Source organism: Anarrhichthys ocellatus, unplaced genomic scaffold, assembly GCF_004355925.1.
Source record: "Anarrhichthys ocellatus isolate YVR2014 unplaced genomic scaffold, GSC_Weel_1.0 scaffold111, whole genome shotgun sequence".
Classification (NCBI taxonomy): Eukaryota; Metazoa; Chordata; class Actinopteri; order Perciformes; family Anarhichadidae; genus Anarrhichthys; species Anarrhichthys ocellatus.
In genome coordinates, this window is record NW_022280141.1 from 383602 (window position 1) to 398565 (window position 14964).

General features: G+C 44.0%; 1 protein-coding gene across 1 annotated transcript in view; it reads left to right on the top strand.

Annotated features, from left to right (window-relative positions):
- klhdc8b (kelch domain containing 8B) overlaps positions 1-14964 on the top strand; it is a 115333-nt gene that overhangs the window by 50056 nt on the left and 50313 nt on the right. The window contains 2 exon segments of the mRNA XM_031876546.1: positions 6657-6821; positions 14625-14849. Coding sequence (XP_031732406.1) covers positions 6657-6821; positions 14625-14849 — 390 coding nt within the window.

Genomic DNA, 14964 nt, shown 5'->3' on the forward strand with positions numbered 1-14964 from the left:
GATTGTTTGAGAGTCACTAAATAGAGACAGTTCAAGCAGAGACAGACTTAAACTTGAACTTTTGCTGCAGGTCGCTTGGAGCCGACACCGTAGGGAAGGGAGGCACAGGAGAACCAGGACTGCGCCGTGCAAACTGTCAGACCCTGCTGCAGTAAAGTGGGAGGTTTTCTAAAGGCACTCTGGTGCTGTGCTCTGTGACACAAGTGCTACACATAGTGCATGGTGACTGTAGCTAACAGCAGGCAGAGGCTTTTATTGATTCAGCATTGACAAGTGTTCATTAAGAAGAGCGCGGTGGCCTTTAAGCGTCACTGTGGGAGCTCCTCTTCCATCTATCACAGCAGGAAGGGCTGTCTTGACAACTTTGCTCCTGCCGTGTGTTTCCAGGAATGAGAAGTAACGTGTTGCGCTTGCAGTGCTGAAGATGCAAAGCTCTTTCTGTACATTGTAGAGAACACCCAGGTTCAGTAGATAAGTGGTCTTTTGATTAAGAACTACCGTATCAAAATCTAACCATGACAAATGTTTGTGTAACTTAATAACAGTTTTAATGCTTCTGCACCGGCGATAGCTGTGGCTTAAAGGAATTGTGTTTTCTGTCTGTCCATAAGTACGTCCTCGATGGAATTTCCACCTGGGCTCAATGATGAACGCATTAGAATTCAGTGGTCAAAGGTCACTGTGACCTCACGTCCGTCCCATCCTCGTGAACACTATAGCTCAGGAACATCTTGAGGTCGTCCACCTGGACTCAAGGGTGAACAACAATGCTCTGTGACAAAGATGAGGCATTCCGAGCTCCACCAGTGGTTTGAAACGGTATACACTTCACTGTCTCCTAAGGGGGCGTAGTCATGGCGTGTTCACCGCCCCCTCGATTAGAAATGTTGTGAACATTGTGTGGATGAATTAAAAGCTGATTGGATTATATTTGTATAATGTTTTTCCATCATCTTTTGATAATATTAGCTAATAAGACAGCCAACAGCCATATTTAGCATAACGGAAATTTGTTTTCAAGGGCGGAAGAATCGGACGAAAGAATCGGTCATAATCATAGACTGTATATAAGAAGTGGACGTAGTCATCATAATGTCACCCATTGGTTTGTGGACTGCCGTTATAAAGGGACTTCTTTTTGCAACCAGAGGAGCCGCCCCCTGCTGGTCAGTAGAGAGAATGCAAGTTTAGGACACTTCCGCATCGTCTTCAGTCTTCAGAACCGGAGGTTATGCCGTCTGGTCATAATCTGTGTTCACATTCACTTTTCCGATTGATAGACTCAGGACCTGCCACTACTGACTCTCAGTGGGGTTTCTTCTTCCTTTCTGAACGGTCTCCGGGATCAACAGATTAGATCTTGGAGGTCAAAGGTCACTGTGTCTTCACGTCTGTCCCATTCTCGTGAAAGCAGTATCTCAGGAACGCCTTTCTAGGAATTTCTTTAGATTTGGCACCAACGTCCACTCGGACTCAAGGAGGAACTGATTAGAATGTGGTGGTCAAAGGTCACAGTGACCTCACAAATCACATTTTTGTCCATTAAGAATTCACATGTTAATTATGAGACTTTAAATGTCTAACAGGATAAAGTGATGGAGTGACGACATTTTCAATAGACAGGATGTGAACTGCAACTTGACTGGTTGGGGGAGTCATACACCTGTGAGGTGGTAGCAATCAGGCAGCAATCATTTCCTCCAAAGTGTATTTGAAAATGCAAATCAGTATGTAAGTGAGGTTTCAGCTCTCAATTTGTATTATCCCGCTCTCTCCTGTTTAACTTTGTCATCTTCTTTCTCGCTCTAAATGTGTTGAATCCAAACTGAGCCTGGGTTCAGAAGGCCTCTAAACATAGAAGCACTGGTCTGAGGATTCATCACTGGTCAGGTTATTATTGTATGAGCCCTCCACTGAACTCACTAGAACTCAAGAGGCCAACGGGTCGCCAGCAAACTACTGTTTCCAAAGTGAGCAAAACCCCTAAAGAGACGGAATGAGTTACTAATGATTACAAAGGGCTAAGCTGTGTCATGTACGGTACTCCAACGGTGCATCCAAAGGAATTCCTGCAGAGAACAAATGTACTTTTTGAATGATCACAAAAGCTAAATGTGACAATTCTAAGAAAGAAGTGTAAAGAAGGACTGAAGGAATACATATTAGTCACTGGTTCATTCATTCATTTCCCTCATGTATTGATAATTCTCTCTATAGTTCGGCTGTATCTTCCTACATTTCTTTCTCCGAGTAGAATAACTAGAAATTCTTCAGCAGAGACATGATTTCATGCAGCACGCAAATTATTTGTTTTCAAAGCAAAAGTACACTTAGATTCAAACTGTGATGACAAATGTATTTAAAGTAACACTTAATAATAGATAACCCCCAATAAATCGTTGTCTCGCCACAGTTACCCCTGCAGAGGATACAGTACCAGGGCTTTAGGGAGTAAAGGAAAAAAAAGAGAGATTGGGAGAGAGAGAAGGATAAAAGGACATAATGATAGCCAAGAGAAGAAAGAGGGTGACAACAGAGGGATGAAATCAATTAAACTGAACGGGAGAAAAATGATGAAAGTAAAGTGCAAGTAGCAAAATTGTTGAGGGACAGGCAGCGAGATATCAACAAGTGAGGAGCATAGACGCTGAGTGATGAAAGATGTGCTGTGGAGGAATCAAAGCAGCAGAGTTATGACAGAGAAGGGCAGAATTATAGAGCATAATTATGTATAATAAGTCCCATACATCAGCCTCGTCCTCATTGTCCTCTGTCACTTGTGTGCGTCATCGTTTGTTGATTTGCATACATTCAGTTCAGAGCGCGGTGCGTACATCGCCCTTCTTTTCTTTCTCTTTCTATTGTTATCGCTTGGCTCCAGGTAGTGATTCAGCGGTCTGGCTTTGAGTGGTGACAGATTTGTGTTCACAGAGCATCAAACAGCCATCCCATAATAAATATTCTGTAGGTTACGCTGTGGTTGCCATGGAGTCTCCCGGGGTGACTGGCAGAGGATAGAGCACGGTTTCCGTAATTAGAGGAGATTGTGCACGATGAGGTGCCGGGAGGGCCGAAAGACGAGAGCTCACATGCAGACGTCAACACACACACACACACATACACACACACACAGAGTTATGGTGAGATGCTGCAGGTCACAGGTAACTGTGTGGGCGGACAGTGAATGTCAAGCATGTCAAGTCAGTTTTATTTAACCCAACATCACTAATCACACATTTGCCTCGGGGGGGTGTAGAATCTGTACAGCGTACGGCACAGTCTGTCCTTGAGAATCCTGGCTGCAGTTCAGGAAGAACTCCCCAAACAAAGCCACTGTAACAGAGAAGAAGCGGAGGAATCCTCCGGAGGAGCAGCTGAGGAGGAATGCCTCTCCCTGGACGGACACACGTTCAGTGGATGTCGTGTGCGCAGAATAGACCAACGTAATAAAATTGCAATCTAGACAATCCAAATGACAAAATGATCCATAGAATGTGTGCATGTATGAAAACGATGGTTCCAGGAGGATGACAAGCAGCTTCCAGGTGTCGCCAAACAGCTGGAGCCTGAGCCACTCGACCTCCTCACCACCATGTAACCTGCAAGAGGACAAGTCACACAAACATGCAGTGCAAGAATTAATGGAAGCACATCATTCACACAGATAGCAGAATAAAGCAAACACACAGAGGAGGAGAGAGACTAGAGGAGAGGCTGGATCTCCTGGAGGAAGGAGATTTAAGATCTAATATGTAGAGAGAGAGAGAGAGAGAGAGAGAGAGAATATTTAAGACTTAAATTAAAACCAGCGTTGATCGATCGAGTTAGGACCAGGCGGTAACCTCCAGTTCTGAAAAGTGAAGTTCCTTCAACTTGCATTCTCTCTACTGACCAGCAGGGGGCGACTCCTCTAGTAGCAAAAAGAAGCCAGGTTGTATAGAAGTCTATGAGAAAACGACTCTACTCCTCTCTTGATTTATTCCCTCAGTAAACATTGTAAACATGAGTTGATGGTCTCAATCTCTAGTTTCAAGTCTAAAGCTAAACTCTTCAAATTTGACAAAAAACATTGACCTGGATTTAAGGAGGTCAAAGGTCACTGTGACCTCAGAGAACATGTTTTTGGGCATATCTCAAGAAATCATGTGCTAATTATGACAATTTCACACAAACGTCTGATAGGCTAAAATGAAGTGATGATATTTTGGACTGCCAAAACGGCAACGTGACTGGTTGGCAGAGGCGTAGAACCGCGAGGCGGTAATTGTTGTCACACAAGTAATTCAAATTTGGATCTCTTTGTATTATGATGTATCGTCACTTTGATCTTTTGTGCAAAGGTGTACCCCTTTGTGTGCTGAGTATATCGTGATATGATTTAAAAGGGTTAAACGTGCACTGGGATGGGAAAAATGTTGTCTTGCTGATTTAAATATATTCCTTTTGTACCTTTTAAGGTAAATGGACTTGTACTGGCATATCTCTTTGTCTTTCCGACCAATCAAAGCACTTTAACACAACATGTCATCATTCACCCATTCATACACTGATGACAGGGGCTACCATGCAAGGTGCCACCTGCCCATCAGACCATCTAATCATTTACACACCGTAGTAGGAACAGCTAAGGGAGCAATTTGGGGATAAGCCGGGGGATCGAACCGCCGATCCTCTACTGCTGAACCACAGTTGTCCAACAGTAATGTAAATGGTAACGTGAAGTTTTATAAAAAAGCATTAAAAGAAGAGAAAGGTTGAACCTGTCTTTTACCCGAATATTTTTGGAGAAATGTGTCAAATCAAGTCTGAAAGTATTGGAACATGCCACATCTTGTGATTTATTGCCTGATAGAAGCTGAACTTCTGGTCCCATAGGAAGCGTTGAGTTCTCTAGCTCTCCTCTCGGCACGTCGGTGCTTTTTTCTACATTTAATCTCAATGAAAACAGGTTCTCATTTCATTGTACATGGAAATGTGTGTCATAGCGCTGCGACAAAGGAGCTTTGGAGAGTGTAAAAGCAATTTAGTCTGACGGACGGTTTGACAGTTATGTTCTTTTGTGTGGTTTTGAATTGGCACTGACACGCGTCCTGCATGTGAAATCATTTGCTCTATTATGGACATTTACTGATACGTGCACACTCTCACTGTCGATTGTTGTTTAATACACTGTTACCTCTTTGACGCACACACGCAAGCAGGCAATTACGCACACACACACACACAAACACACACACACACACCAGGAATGCAAAATGCTTTCAATTGTCACTCCCCCCCATTACACGATTAAGTGGTGATTCAGAAGATTATTAATTAAAATTGAAATAACTTCTTCGTGTTCAAGTTGAAGTGCACATCTGACTATCATTTTAGGCTGTGAAAGTTATTTAAAAGTTAGTTGAAAGCCAATGAGGAGAACATTCCTCGTGCCATTCAGGAAACTGCAAAGTTGCCAACACCCATTGCCATTTAGAATGACACCTATAAAACTATAATACCTTTTCATTAAATGTGCTCAATATGGAGTTTAGAGCATGTCTAGTACCTCATGTACCTCCTTCCCAACATGGAGCTCCTGACTTTGGTGAGAGATTGATATCTGTGGTTCAGAGTACAATGTTAAACGCCAACTCTCCTCATGTATTGTAAAGGAGATTTTACCGAAAAACAAACTCTAAGTCATTCTATGGATTCCACACTGGTGAAAATACAAAAGAGGCTAAATGGAGGGGCACACCCAGTACAAAGCTACTATTTATAGATAGCTCATTGCAGCGCCAGACGTGCTTACATTTTAGTAAGCGTGGCCTTTTGCAATTACTGTATCAGCGCTCTGCTTAACCCACTGAGCTCTCTGGGGATTTGAAAAAAACGTTTTTACGAGCCGAGGAGTGTGTGAATACTTTCCTCCGTCCCCGCCTCTCCACGCGGACGCACTGCGACCTTGCGGTGTCATTTATTTTATGTACAACAGCGGCTTTTGATTTACCGTCATACCAGTGTGTGTTAATCACACACACTGGTGTTGAGCTGCATTCCGTGTGACAGATTTATTATCGCTCTATCTTTCACAGTTTAAGTCACAGCTCTGTGGATCTGTCCGGGTGACTGAAGTGCTCACCATCTCCCTCTCTCCCCCTCTTCCTCCCTCCATCTCTCCCTCCCTCCCTCCCTGTCTCTCAGTTCTATAGCACTGCTATGTCCTCTCCTCTCCTGTTCCCTGCTAATGTTTCCTCTCCTCCCCCCACAGTATTTCAGCAGGAGTGGCATGTTTGCTCGCTCAGCACTTTTCCTCTCCCTTTCCCTCACTTCCCCTGTATATTCTAATGACACTGCAGTGGTGATGTTGGCGGTGTCCTTGTGAGAAAAGTTCTACAAAGGCTACCCGGAGGTTTCTCAGACCCGGGGCATAAATATTTCAAGTTGTTTGAAAGCCTGTGGATGGATGAGACAGATAGCAGACATGACAGCTGGACCATAAAATGGCGGGACAAAAGAGCGTTGCGATGCATCACTTTCTCTGGTTGTTTTTCCTTCACTCACCTCACACTGACAACAAGCTGGAGAGCAAATGTCTAATGACTACATTGTTGCACCAAGGTCTTTAAAAGCTGCTAATATACAGTGCGACCCTCTTGTATGTGTCTGTGCAGATGGAAAGGTGTATGCGTTGGGAGGCATGGGAGCCGACACAACGCCACAGGCCACGGTGAGGGTTTATGAGGCAGAGAAGGACCAATGGCAGCCGGTGACCTCCATGCCCACGCCGCGGTACGGAGCCACGCCCTTCGTACGAGGAAACAAAATCTACATGATGGGTAGGAAACGAGATCCGATCATCTAATTTCACTTTTTTTAATTTTGCCATTTCTCAATGTTTAATTCACAAACGCCGTCCGTTTCCATCCCAGTGGTCCCCAGACCTTTTAAAACCATGGCAACCCTTCAAAGTGACTGTTGTTGATTGATCCAACACTTACCAAAATATCTCAACAATTATTGACTGGATTACAATGAAATTTGTACGGACGTTCATGGTCCCCAGAGGATGAATCCTACTAACTACTGATGATCCTTGAGTGTTTTTAACAGAAATATCTTGACAACTGTTGGAGGGATTGCCGTTCCCCTTAGGATTGTAATAACTTTGATTGTCCATCGATAGCTGGAGCTGATTTATAACTCTTATGGGTAGACCGACAGCATGTCACTCAGTGAGAGAAACGGTCAGTACTGGTATTTTAAAGTTCTTTGCTTTTCAGCATAACTTAATGTCACCTTGGTGGATATTGTTAAAAAAAGAGAAAGGAACAAATGAATACCCTTGGCACATTTTCTTAAGGCACCCTTGAGAACCACTATTCCACCCCACTGATTATATCTCTGTCCTCCCACACAGTCTCTCTGACATCACCTGAGAGTTCACTTTAGGGGTTCAGCTGAGCGAGGAGGGACGTGTTCAGTCACATCGATAGCTGACGACATGTTTGAAGTGCCTCAGTCCTCAGGCTGTGGTGTTGTGGGACCATTTTCAAACTCAAGCTACTTTAATGCACAATCACTGCTTAGAGAGAGTAGATAACGGGATAGTCACTGTAAGTCTGCCCAAAAACCCTCCTTAAAAGTTGTGGCTGTACATAGTCCAGTCTGTCTGAATCACTTCGTGGTGTCTCTCTGTTTTACACTGTGTGTGTGTGTGAAGGGAACTGATGGAAAGACAAAGAATGTGTGTGTCAGGTCAGAGGAGTCTCACAGTCTGGGTACAGTATTGATCAGAAGGACAGAGTTGGAGGTAAAAGCTTCTCTGTAGGAGAGAAAAAAACGAATGTACATATGTTCACCGCAGTGCAGATCCTGTGTTTTGTTTGCTTGTCAATCCACTGGTTTCCCATTCGTGATCAGAGGTTACATTTGCTCTCATTGTGCCTCTTTGGGGGGCTGTTATTGCTCATTGACACTCGGTCAAAATTTCACACCACTGCTGAGAGGGAAAATTGGAATCACACAAGGCGGGGTGCTATCATTTCATCTCGCCACGGAAGCGTTTTCGCAGCAGAGATGGATTAATTTCGGCACACGCTGCCGGCAACAACGCGGCCCTCATTCAGCACAAAGTAGCTGTGCCCTCCTGAGAGCAGCAGAGAGCAGTGTTTTGTTTCTCCCATGCTCCGCCAGACGGGTAGAATAACTCGCTGCTTATGTGTCGAGCAGGCGGAGGAACCATATTCATCAATTTGGCAACATGTGGTCTGCTTTTTAGAGCTACTGCAAATATTGAAAACATAAGCAGGTTGACAGTGATGGAACGCACTAGAGCATTTTTAAGTACTGTACTTAAATGTTGAAGTACTTGTTACTTTATTCATGACATTTCAGAGGGAAATGTGCTGCTTTGTACTGCTTCTATTTCACAACTGTAGCTACTTTGTAGAAAAAAAGATTTAACAAAACATCTTTATAAAATATGATTCACTGATATAGATTAAAATAGTAAATGGTCTAAAGTAGTTGGAATTAACATAATTTCAGCTGCCAGCTGCCACATGAAAATGTTGCTCGGACATAAATGCAAGCAGGCAGTTGTTTTCAGTAAAAACATAAACAGGTTGGGATAAAGCCTTTGTTCACTGCCTGCTGAGCACCAAACAGGAGACGCACTGTTAGAGAACACAGTAGCAGCTAAAGAGCCAATATAGATATTTCACTCAGGAGTGGGTGGAGACTGAAATGAGCCAAAAGTGTGAACTGAATATTGGACTGACTCTCAAAAAATAAACATTGCTTGCTCTTTGTTGGATGTGTAAAGAGGCAACTGTTTGCTCCATTAACTCTACTGGTGACAATATGTGGACGTTTGACCCCCACGTGAGCTGATGCAGGTTTAAGTCAAATCTGAACGCTTCTTCTGAGAAACACGTCCGTAAATTTGTCAACAAATGAAAAAAAAAATCTAGAAACAAAATAAGACATCACATGTAAACACATACAATACTGTTTATTACTTTTTAGTTTTGTGCTTCTGCAGATCAAATGTATGGTGAGAATAAGACTTTTATCCATCAATCAATAGCTTGTCTCTCCCCATGATGTCAGATACCTACATTCAGCATGAACACAGGGCGAATAAATACGACACTAACACCAAACACACAATAAATACTGGTCATATTTTGTTGCTTGGGCAGAAGCCCCCGGCGTCAATATACCATGTATCTCGACCCAGAAGGTTCCCGCGTGGTTGATGTTGTGAAACGGTCACGGTTAACGTCGTATCATGTGGTTAACATCGTCAAACAAACGGTGGTTACGTTCAGGCATTGAATCTAGTGGGTTAGGCTCAGAAAAAACATTATGGTTTGGCTTCAAATAAGCACGCTTATAATGTAATGTACGGAACTGACTCGGCGAGGTTGTGTCAGTTACGTGGCATAACGTAGTCAGCCAAAAAAATCCCCTGTGAAACTTTTGGTTTCGCCCCCTGAGCAAAAGTCCTGTTTGTGCGAGAACGCTGTATCAGCAGCTGCCGAACGAGCTGCGAGGGCAATTAATAAAACTGTGCATTCAGTAAAAGAGCTTGTTTTTGTCACTGACGGGCTGGTTTTTATTACAAGTGTCTGACAACATTGTGGAAAGAACCTGACAGAGAAATTAAACGTCTTATCGTTCGCTTGATCCGGTCTGTTTGTTGTTGTGATCACTCAAGAAATCTGAATATCAGGTAGTAACAAGTCCCTCTCTTTTCAGCATTCTTCCTCTGAGGTTATAAGGTCCTACCCTGATATTCCTACCCTAACCCATGGGTATCAAGATGCAGAGGGCCACTGCCCAAGGGTTGTTATTTGCCCCCCTGGGGGGGGAGACCAGGCTGGTTGTAAAGATCTTTCAGAGTTTCCTGTACAGTGCTGGTTATCTGGCCTCAGACATTGACCACCGTATTGAGAACCTTTTTGAGAATGATACCAGCAGATAACAAAGAACGTGAGCACAGAGTCAATAACAGATTGCTAAGACATTTGTCATCAGGGTCCTGTCAACTTCATCCTTATTGGGGACAAAAGAGACGCTGTTTGCTTTTTTCCTCGTACACCATGTCAGCATAACTCTCAAATGTCAGTTTATTGTCTTGTATAGTTCCCCAATAATTCCACTATTTCTGTATTCTGGCCATCAATCAGTGCACTGTCAGGAGAGGGCTGAGAACGTCTGAAATAGATGCGCGTCCTCGTCTTTGACACATTCAGCACGAGAAAAGATTCACGACACCAGTCTGGAAAATAGTCAACAACGGGACCATCGGAAACTAGTCAAGTTAGCATTTATACTTAGAGTGGCTGAAGCTGAATTTATCCTTCAACCATTTTGTATCCATTACTTTATCATATTTTGACATTAGCCCTCACATCACACCAATTCCTAGTTTGTTTGTTGGTCTTGTGGATAAGAAATAAAGTTTATTTTTATAATCAACACTTGAAATGATGAAGGCACTTATCTCCTGTGGCTCAGTGGTCGAGCAGGGTCGTCCTTCAATCAGAGGATCGGCGGTTCGATCCCCGGCTCCGCTAGTCCGTGTCGATGTGTCCTTCCACAGGCTGTTCCTGCGGTGTAGGAATGGGTGAGAATGGTTAGTTAGAGTCCTGATGGGCAGGTGGCACCTTGCATGGTAGCACCCTGTCATCAGTGTGTGAATGGGTGAATGATGACATGTTGTGTTTAAGTGCTGTGAGTGGTCGGAAGACTAGAAAAGCACTATACAAGTACAAGTCCATTTACCATTTACCAAAACACATGAGTCACGACTTGAGTCCCAGTAATGGAAGGAAAAACATCTGGTATCCCCATCACCTGTTTGAATTTTCATAAAACATTGTTTTATTACTTTTGTCCACAGAGAAAATAGTTCAATGTTTCTATGGATAAGTATATAGTAAATTAGCTGAACTCCATAGGCCACAATTTGATTTAACAAAGCGTTACACTCGTTGTTAAAGGCTACTATTGCCCCTCTTTTCCAATTAACTTAAAGAAAGAAGTGGGATATTTTGGGAGATGCACTTATTCGCTTTCCGTCAAAGAGTTAGATGAGAAGATGGACTGTCAGCAGTTGCTCGGCAACGTGAAGACGGCAGATTGTTGTTTCATTAGTGAGCTGTAGCGGTGCTGCTTGGTTGATCTTAATGTTGGACAGAGCCAGGTCACTGAAGGTGTTTCCCCTGAGTCTCCGTCTTTGTGCTAAGCTAAGCTAACTGTCTGCTGGCTGTAGCCGTTAAATATCAAACTGTTCCTCTGAGAGTCGGAGACCCACACACACACACACACACACACACACCAGCTGAACTTCTGCACTTTTGATTTATAGTCACATGTGAAGTCTCTGCACTGAGATCATTTCATGCTGTTTTTCTGGCTTCTTCAGACAGTGACATGAAAATCTCATGGGCTGTCACACTGCAATGAAATAATAATTAAAAAAAGGTCTGATATGATTGTAGTTAAACACCAAAATAGAAATAAAACATGGTGCAATGAAATGAGAAGTCCCCCACAAATGAATACAACCTAACTGCAGACCAGCACGCTAAATTACAGAGACGAGTGACACAGCGCACACACAAATACACACACAAGAGTTTAAAGAGGTGGCGTCACAGTCAGAGTTCTGAGCGGTGCGCAAACAGAAAACGTGACACTCCTTCTTTTCCTCTTATAACTGGAACTCCAGGTCATCATTTATTCACCCCTCTCTCTTCCTCCGTGTTGTTCTGTGTGAGCGTGATTCTTGTCCACTGGCTGCTTTTGAGAAGCTGATCACACCTTGTTAATTCAAGGCGCTTCTTCAGCTGCAGCTCCACTCGGCGGGTGTGTCTGGATCAGTTGGTGCCTGAACCCTTTTGATTTAAATTGCTGTGTTCCCAGACAGCAGCAGGCTTACCAAGCATGTGACGTAACTCATCAAGGTTCATGCTGCTTTTCAAATTCTTGTGCGCACATTTTAAAATCGAGGATTGCGTTCGCAGTGCTGGGGGCCGGTAATCGGCACACATGTGCAGCTGAAAAGAGGCCGTCAACAAGCTGATCAAAAATCGTGAGTATAAACACACACACTCTGCACTTCTTTTATTGCGTAAGGATCTTATCGGGTGTTCTTGAATGAGTGAATGTGGGATTATACTGTGTTGTCCTTCTGCAGCTGCAAAGTCAGATAAGGAATTTCCACAAAGACAAATCTGCTCACTCTCTGCAGCCTTTACACTACTGAAGCTATGTGTCAGTTAACAGCAGACCAATCAGAAAGGGTCACTGTTTATACCAGCCAGCATCTTGAACCTTCATCAGCAAGGAACAGCAGGTATGTTATTGTAGCAACAAGCAGCCTGTAAGAACACAAGCCAGAACAGCAAATAAAAAAAAAACTTGTTACAGCTTTCCTGGTTCTGTTTTAGAGGAGATGGTGAGAGGGGAGACAGACCCAGTGATATTTAGCTTTGCCCTGTTCAGAAGCATAAATATGTTATGGAGAAAAGAAAAAGCTCTTGTGGTGTCTCTAGCAGACGCTGTCCTTTGGATTTGAATGCTGCTTGTTGCGTGTGTTACGCTGTAATTTGTTCCATTCAATTAGATGTAATTGAGTCTCCGACTACAGCTGTGCTAGCAGTCTGTGAGGCACAGCGGTGCTTTGAGCTCAATGCTAACGCTAGCATTGCAGCATTCATTGATACTGTTTAAAGTTACTGGGACAGTGCACTTTAATACACGTCTGTAAATGTGCCAGTTTTTACTGACGACCACAATAGAACCACGAAATACATAAGAACAGGAGCAGCAATATATACATGAAACACCTGAAATACTTTAAAACAAGGACAACAACACATGAAATGTAAAGCAAAGCAGACTTCCGACTAACACATGTGGGATATGCTGATATTACTCTGGTCTTTGGACATGTAAACAGTGCATTTAGAATATGAGTCTCAATAGGGTTTTTTATGGCACTTTGCGACACACAGCCTTTCTCCTGTTTACGACCAGCTCTGTACTTTGAACACAAACCAACTACCAATAGTTTGCAAAGCTGGAGGAGAGATGCCTAAAAGAAAAGCTGGTCGAAAGGAGAAACACACCTGCTTTTAAGCACTATGAAGGACTTGGATATCAACAAGTTTTTGGACACGCGCAAATATCACAACGCCGACCTTTTCAAGAAGGTGGTTGAAGGCATGCGAGAGGGAGGCTGTGCTCGCACGGCGAACAAGTCTTTCAACGGTGGAAAACTTTGGAAAAAAACAACATATTTTTAAGCAAAGAAGCAAAATGGCACAGGCGGCTCCTGCCGTTCCACTTCTCCATAGTTTGACCTGGTAAACGACATGTTAGGGCATCGACCCATCAAACACAGCTGAGAACGCTGTCGACGTGGGATTCACAGGCCCGGTAACGAGGATGCAGCATGGGGTCGCTTTACGATAATCGGAATATGCACAGCTGCATGTAAACGGGAATATTAGTGGAATATTCATTTGTATCAGCCATGTAAACAGCTTATTAGTTATATTGTCTTTTTTAGGTAAAAAGTGCGAAAGCAGTAATATTTGATGCATATAAATGTAGTCAATGTGAACTATCCGATCCCACATCAAATCCTACACAGAATAAACTGAACATACTGCCTATTGTGGATTTTTAGTACCTCTGTATACTGAACATTTATATTATAATCAACACATCTCTTAGCTCCAGAATGTCCTTCTTTCTCTCACGCCTCTCCAGCTCTAATGCTTCCCACTCAGTTCGACTCTTAGTCTCGCTACCGCTATCGATCTCCGTGCCACCCGGCCCACTCCAGTCGACCCTCTTCCACTTTCTTCTCTCACTCCTCCACATTCTCCTCTCTTCCCGGTCTTACTTTTGCACAATTTCCCTTGTGTCACCGTCTCATTTTCCCCTCTCACACCTCATTCCGCCACTTTCTTCTTCCCCGTCTGTTTCTACATTCTCATTTCCTCCCATTTTTTCTGTCAATGTTTTTACCCTCAGCACCCCTCTGGCGTTGTCCAGCGCTCGCCTCAACCTCCCTCCCTTTCTCCGCCATTCACATTCTTGCCGCCCCGCTATACGCTCCCTCTCTCGCCACTTGACTTTTCCCACTGCTGTTATATTTTACAAGGTTATGTTATGATTTGTGACTTGTAGGCATCCTGGGGGAGCACCCCCGCTGCTGTGCTCTGCTCTCAGTCTGAAATGAAATGTGGTCCCAGCGCTGGCCCGGACGCTTGCCAGACTTTGACATAAATGCCAAGGAAACTTTGTGACAGGAGCAGGGGATTAAAAGCAATGAAAAGAAAACAGGACAAGGGAAACGGGGACAAACCTTGTCACACCGAAAATCTGTATTCGCAAGTCTCTGGCTCTGCTCATATAAATGCTAATATTCCTGGAAATGCATCGTTATGATAACACAGAAGTTATTTGTCGCTGATGATGTTAAAAGTTGTTGCTTTAAACAGGGCTGTGTTCCACAACTACATCAAGCGATCCAGCAGTGTGTTACAGCATCACATCCCAATATCATCGTTAATGCTTCGTGCCCCTGAATGTGAATGTTGTCCTTCCTCGTCCAGGCGGTCGTCAGGGAAAGATGCCGGTGACGGCGCTGGAGGCCTTCGACCTGGAGACGAAGAGCTGGACACGTTACCCCTGCATCCCAAGCCGGAGGGCCTTTTCCTGCTGCGCCACCAATGAGCGAAGCCTCTTCAGCCTGGGGGGGCTCCAGCAGCCGGGGCCGCACAACTTCTACTCCAGACCTCACTTTGTCAGCACCATGGAGGAGTACGATCTGGATCAAGGTAAGCGGTGACCTGAGTATTCGTTAAACTACCACTTCCAAAGCAGGACTCGAGGGCGGACTGCCCATCTGGAGAACCCGGAGCTTTCCTGGGGTGGGGGGGGGGGGGGGGGGGG